Raw genomic sequence first — 6,975 nt, 5'->3', positions numbered from 1 at the left:
TGTTGGCTTATATATAAGCCGAATATGACCGAAGCCACTCAGCTTATACCATTGGCATGTGGAAGGACCTGGGGTGCTCTGATAGAAATGTAAACTGAGTGACAAGGCACTCTGCTTACTATATGTCTATATGTCGAGCATTCCTCTAGCTAATTGGCCTATACCAAGATGCCACGCGGCCCAGCCGAGCAGACACATATTGCTTTCGGCGTACTCTTTGCTGAGCATTCGACAAAAAACACTCGGCTTACACTCAGTTACCGGCTGGTATAACTTACACCGCTGATACCCACTTCAACGGGCTCGAGGCCGGCTACTACACTTCCACGCGCCCGTGCCATTTACATGCTATTTCCTTCATTCCACGAATAAAAGATGGTTTCATTGCTTTTGCATTGCATATATGAATGTAACATAGCGGATAAGGCCGGCCATGTGTACGTGTGTGCCCAGTTCCACTTGTTTGGTGCTGATAACGTGTGAGAGGTATCGATCGGCAATAAAGTGTGTCTACAAACATGCATGTCTGATGGACGGAATAATTGCACGCTATCAGCTTATGCTTTTGAGGAGAAATTTGCAAAAGCAAGTTGCCACTCATTCATCTGCGCGTTTCACCTTTATTCCTTGAGTCCTGTGATGGTCTTTGGACCTACGGCGTGTAGGGTGGTGGTGGGGTTGGCCGCGGCTAAGATTAAAGAAGCAGATCGAGACATGTCTTTGTCTCCATCCCCTCCCCACTACATCATGTACGTGCTCTTTTTCCAAAGGAATTTGTTACGTGCCAAACTGCCCAAGACCCAAAGTGTGAGTCTCCACCCGCCTATATAAACTCCCACACAGCTGTGGAGCTCAAAGCATCATCTAGATTGGACTAGCAAGATTTCATGGCTACACAAGGCAGAACCGGTGTAGCCCTCACCGCGGCGCTGTGCGCCATGTGCTTGCTGCCGGTGCTGGCCACGGCGCAGCTCCGGGTGGGGTTCTACCAGAAGAGCTGCCCCAACGCGGAGGCGCTTGTCCGGCAGGCCGTCGCGGCCGCCTTCGCCAAGGACGCTGGCATCGCCGCCGGCCTCATCCGGCTCCATTTCCATGACTGCTTCGTCAGGGTACGTATCTATCTCCACAATGAGTTCATGCGTGCATATACATTTCGGATCAATTGTGCCAACGCGTGGCTAGCTCCAGCCTCCAGGGGCAAAGAAAATAAGAACACCTGTGGTGTTTTACAGCATGTTAGCTAGTAGCAAAGATAAAGATCTAGCACTAGTTGTAGGGGGGCGGATTTTACTTCCTGGGAAAAAACTATCAGTTTAGTGGCACACCTCCAAAATGTACTACCACATCAGCGTGTAAAGTTAGTTCTGTAAAAATTATCGCAGGTGTAGCCATTAATTTTGATTTTTTCTATGTCATTTGATTGAACTATGGAGAGTTAGAGGGTAGTAGTATGTTTGCGTGAGGAACCATTGCTTGATTTTTTTTATAATTTTTTTTTTTTGAGAATAGGAACCGTTGCTATATAGAGAGAACTGCAAAACCATAGTTTGCAAAATGGAAAAGCTAAATGTGTTATCTGTGGAGATAAAGGGAAAGTCAAAAGCAGAAAGGTCAAGCATGTTATCTCTCGAGACAAAGAGTAGAAAGCATAATAAAGCTTAAAAGTAGTTAAATATGAAAGTAGCAGGTGATATATTCCCCTGCTGGCCTGCTGTATTTCTTTCTTCGGAGGTAACCCATATCCCCCTGCTGACAAAGTGGCAAGAAACAAAAAGAAAAGCCTAATAATGTTTCCACTGGAGATAAAGGGAAAGCCAAAAGCACAAAAGCTAAACTGGGAAACTACGAAAGCAGCAGCGAATATATGCCCTCCTGTTTTCCTTGTCTGGAGGCAACGCATGTTCCCCTGCTCGCCAAACCTTTCGTCGGACGAATCTCAGTGCTCTTTTAATTCATTAATTTTCTCCCCAATTCCCCATGCATGATGCACGCATGCATACATGGTCACTTGAATGACATTGAACATGCATGCATGCATAATGTCACTTGAATGATATTGTAGTACTACATGCCTCAGTGCCTGCATTACATGGTCACTTGAATGATATTGTACATGCATGCATACATGGTCCCGTTGTATGATGTTGTAGTTGTACATACATGCAACCAGTTAAAATGCAATTTGCCACGCGAACTGTTAGACTGCATTTACATATGTATATTGTAACATTGTATACCACCTCATTATATATATATATATATATATATATATATATATATATATATATATGTGATAGGCCACCCCTAGAGGGTTATGCCGGTTCCCCCCAAAGCCTATTGTCTAACATGGTATCACGCTAGGTTAAGTCCGCTTCCGCCTAAAAACCATAAAGCCGCCGCCGCCACCGCCGCCGCCGCCGCGCCTGCCGCCGCCGTCGCCCGACTGCTATGACGTCCGCCGCTGCGTCCGGCTCCACCGCCACCGGTTTTCTGCTGGCCTCCCTCGCGGCACTTCTCTCGAGGCCGCTGGATGCCGCCTCCCTTCAGGCGCCGATCGGGACACGGAGCGTCGGCTCCCTCTTCGCGCTCCCGCCGGCTGCTACTTCGCCCGGGCAGGCGCTTGTGGCCCACACCACCGTCGCCCTGTCATCCGCGGCTGTCGCGCCCTCAGCCACTGCGCTGCTGGTGGCGGAAGACGTCGCGCTGGCAGGCTTCGCGGCGTCAACCGCGGCCATCGCGCCCTCTGTCACCGCGCCGGCTGCCCCTCTGACTGTCTCCACGGTGTTCTCACTCAGCCAGTCTCCTCGATGGGATCGCAGTCGCCGCCGCCGTTTCACTTCGGCCATCTCATCACCATCAAGTTGTCGCCGGACAATTACATCTTCTGGCGCGCGCAGGTTCTTCCGCTTCTTGGGAGTCACTACCTGCTTGGCTATGTCGACGGCTCTCTCCCTTGCCCTCCTGCGCTGGTTGACAGCGTGCATGGTCCGGTCTATAATCCGGCTCACCGTGTCTGGACAGGGCAGGATCAGGCGAACCTCTCCTCCATCCAGGGGTCGCTCTCTCCGGCCGTTGCTGGGCTTGTTGTCTTTGCCAAGACGTCCCACGAGGCATGGACTATTCTTGAGCGCTCGTTTGCGGCACAGTCGCAGGCTCGTGTATCTGGGCTCCGTCGCCAACTTGGGGAGTGTCAGAAGCTTGACTCCACCGCCACTGAGTTCTACAACAAAGTCAAGAGTCTCGCCGACACGCTGGCCTCCATTGGACAGCCCCTCACCGACTCCGAGTTCAACTCATTTATTGTCAATGGTCTTGATGAGGAGTATGACGCCCTAGTCGAGATCATCAATGAGAGGGGCAACTCCACGCCCATGCCAGCACACGAGGTCTTTTCACGCCTCCTGCTTACTGAGCAACGAGTCGAGACGCGCCGATCCAGGGGCAACGGCGCCCTCTCGGCAAACGCCGCCACCAAGGGTGGTCGCTCCTCTGCTTCATCCAGGGCTCCTTCGGGGCAGTCACCACCACCCGCCTCGGCCCCTCCTCCTACTGCGACGCTACCAGGGGCTGGCGGTCCACGTGTGTGCCAGCTTTGTGGTCGCGATGGGCACTGGGCCTCGAAGTGTCACAAGCGCTTCCAGCGGGGTTTTCTTGGTCTTGGCAATGACGGGAAGGATACACGCAACTTTGCTCGTCAGGTCGCCATGGCTGATCATCCGCCGCCGCAGAAGCCACAGGGACACACTCAGTCCTACTCCATTGATCCCCACTGGTACATGGACTCTGGGGCGACAGAGCACCTGACCAGTGAGATGGGGAAGCTTCACACTCGTGAACCCTACCATGGCTCCGACAAGATCCACACCGTCAATGGAGCAGGTATGCTGTTGATGGATAAGCTCAATGCTGTTGATGGTGTGCTTCTTTCTTCTTCTGATGCGACCGAGTACCGGAGTATTGTTGGTGGGCTCCAGTACTTGACGATCACGCGACCAGACATTTCCTATGCTGTTAACCGAGTCTGCCAGTATCTGCAGTCACCCCGTGACACTCATTGGTCTGCTGTTAAGCGGATTTTGCGCTATATTCGTTTCACGGTGGCTCATGGTTTGCATATTCGGCCGTCTGACTCTGGTTGTCTTTCAGCATATTCTGATGCAGACTGGGCTGGCAATCCGGATGACAGGCGATCCACGGGGGGTTATGCTGTCTTCTTTGGCTCTAACATGATTGCCTGGAGTGCTCGGAAACAGGCTACTGTCTCGCGTAGCAGTACTGAGGCTGAGTATAAGGCTGTGGCCAATGCCACATCAGAGATTATCTGGGTACAGTCCTTGCTTCAGGAGTTAAGTATACCCCAATCACAACCTCCTGTTCTTTGGTGTGATAACATCGGTGCTACATACCTTTCTGCAAATCCGGTATTCCATGCCCGAACGAAACACATTGAAGTTGACTATCACTTTGTGCGTGAACGTGTCTCTCAGAAGCAACTACAGATCAAGTTTATTTCTTCCAAGGATCAACTTGCTGACATCTTCACCAAGCCATTGCCTTTGCCACAGTTTGAGACTTGCAGGCGCAATCTTACCCTTCTAGATTCATTAGAAAGTGGCTAAGATTGAGGGAGGGTGTTAGACTGTATTTACATATGTATATTGTAACGTTGTATACCACCTCATTATATATATATATATATATATATATATATGATAGGCCACCCCTAGAGGGTTATGCCGGTTCCCCCCAAAGCCTATTGTCTTACACGAACTAAAATTACAATGATCATTGTGAATGGCCCAGAGTTAATTTTGATCTTTACTTGATGCAGGGATGCGACGCCTCTGTCCTGCTGGCCACCAACCCCGGCGGGGGCAGGACAGAACGGGTGGCTCCTCCGAACAACCCCAGCCTCCGTGGCTTCGAGGTGATCGACGCCGCCAAGGCCGCCCTCGAACGGAGCTGTCCCCGCACCGTCTCCTGCGCCGACATCCTGGCCTTCGCCGCCCGCGAAAGCATCACCCTCACCGGCAACGTCGTCTATTCTGTCCCCGCCGGCCGCCGCGACGGCAGCATCTCTCGCGAGGAGGACGCCAACAACAACCTGCCCCCACCCACCTTCACCGCGCAGCAGCTCATTGACCGGTTCAAGAACAAGACCCTCACGGCGGAGGAGATGGTCCTCCTCTCCGGCGCCCACACCGTCGGCCGCTCCTTCTGCTCCTCCTTCGTCGACCGCATCTGGAACGGCAACACTCCCATCGTACGTCCCTCTAGTGAGACACCATATATTAGTTTACGTTGGCATGAAACTTACGTACGTGTGTTGCATTATCATCTACCAGGTGGATGCAGGGCTGAGCCCGTCGTACGCGGCGCAGCTGCGGGTGCTATGCCCGTCGAACACGTCGCAGGCGACGGCGCCGATCGACCCGGGCTCGCCTAACGTGCTGGACAACAACTACTACAAGCTGCTGCCGCGCGGCATGGGGCTCTTCTTCTCCGACAACCAGCTCCGGGTCGACGGCAACCTCAACGTGCTGGTGAACCGCTTCGCGGGGAACGAGACCCTGTGGAAGGAGCGCTTCGCGGCCGCCATGGTCAAGATGGGCCGCATCCAGGTGCAGACCGGCAACTGCGGCCAGGTACGGCTCAACTGCAACGTCGTCAACCCGACGTCGTCGTCGGTCAGCCTGGCGGGCTCAGTCGAAGAGGACGGCCTCGTCGCCACAAGCTAGCCGAGACTCACGCACACACTTGGAGCACCGATCGAGTCAGCATGGTGTTCGCCCGCTTTTTCCTCGGACTTGCTAATAATCATTTTTTTTACTCATTGTCTCCTATGTCATGCATGTGTGCGGTTTTGTTTTGTTTTGTTACGGACTACTTGCCGCATGTGCCAAGTTTGTTTTCTCGCCCTGAATTCAAGCATGAATTGGTAGCCAGCGGTGTTCCTCAGCTGTTTGGCTAATGGAATAAATATGGTTACATCTCAAAAAAAAAAAACGTTTGTTTTGTCGCCAATCGGAATTAAACTCTAGCCCTCAATTGTGCCCATTTGAATTGACCAACGCTCATATACTCTACACGATCAACAATACACAATTTTGACTGAGTGTTTTTTTGTCACATGCTTGGTAATTTCCAATTATGGTTAACGAGACTCTGCCCCTAAGGGTTCGCACAACCAAACTTTCGATAATAACACATGCCCATGCTCCGTATCATCTACAGACACAATCATCATCGAAGCCCTAACTATTCAAGATGGAATTCATTCGGCAAACGGTCACGAATTAACGACATCACACACTATGAAGTCTTCACCGCGCTTTCGCGGGATCGCCATAGAAATAGGCTTCTTGACTCTTTTCAGATGTTGAGAAACTTTTTATTCAGTGTTAAACTATGATTTGGTAGAAACTGGCTCAACGCATCTGGTGTGTGGCCTATCTCTTTATATAGAGTACCAAAAGGTATGATACAGGTACAAATACAGTTGTCATACAATATACAGTCTAACACCTTTCCTCAATCTTAACTGTGGCCTGAGGTACTCATTAAGTTAAGCTTGCGTCTACAGCCTATGAACAAAGGAAGAGACAACGGTTTGGTGAAGATATCAGCAAGTTGATCCTTGGAGGAGATGAACTTGATCTGCAGGAACTTCTGTGCAACTTGTTCTCTCACAAAATGATAATCAACTTCGATGTGTTTCATTCGGGCATGAAATACCGGATTCGATGAGAGGTATGTAGCGCCGATGTTGTCACACCAAAGAATAGGAGGCTGACTATGAGAGATCTTCAATTCTCAAAGAAGGGACTGGACCCAAATAAGCTCAGCAGTGGCATCAGCAATTGCCTTGTACTCAGCTTCAGTGCTACTTCGAGAAACTGGAGCCTGCTTCCGAACACTCCAGGCGATCAGATTAGGACCAGAGAATACTGCATATCCCCCCGTGGATCGCCGGTC

The 6,975-nt window shown here is 51.1% G+C and overlaps 1 protein-coding gene across 1 annotated transcript; it reads left to right on the top strand.

Annotated features, from left to right (window-relative positions):
- Positions 1-804: 804 nt before the first annotated feature.
- Positions 805-6,006, top strand: LOC123087994 (peroxidase 1). The gene is made up of 3 exons (XM_044510129.1): positions 805-1,109; positions 4,832-5,263; positions 5,346-6,006. The coding sequence occupies exons 1-3, from the start codon at positions 888-890 to the stop codon at positions 5,736-5,738; spliced, it is 1,047 nt and encodes a 348-aa protein (XP_044366064.1). The 5' UTR covers positions 805-887; the 3' UTR covers positions 5,739-6,006.
- The last annotated feature ends 969 nt before the right edge of the window (positions 6,007-6,975 follow it).

This window comes from Triticum aestivum, chromosome 4A (assembly GCF_018294505.1).
Source record: "Triticum aestivum cultivar Chinese Spring chromosome 4A, IWGSC CS RefSeq v2.1, whole genome shotgun sequence".
Taxonomy (NCBI): Eukaryota; Viridiplantae; Streptophyta; class Magnoliopsida; order Poales; family Poaceae; genus Triticum; species Triticum aestivum.
The sequence above is the reverse complement of the archived record's forward strand: the minus strand, read 5'-3'. Positions and strand labels throughout refer to the sequence as shown.

Excerpts from the sequence above, each read along its gene's own strand:
- LOC123087994 (XM_044510129.1), top strand. The coding sequence starts at position 888 with ATGGCTACACAAGGCAGAACCGGTGTAGCCCTCACCGCGGCGCTGTGC. Across the intron at positions 1,110-4,831 it reads TCCATGACTGCTTCGTCAGG|GGATGCGACGCCTCTGTCCT; the intron begins GTACGTATCTAT and ends TACTTGATGCAG. Across the intron at positions 5,264-5,345 it reads GGAACGGCAACACTCCCATC|GTGGATGCAGGGCTGAGCCC; the intron begins GTACGTCCCTCT and ends ATCATCTACCAG.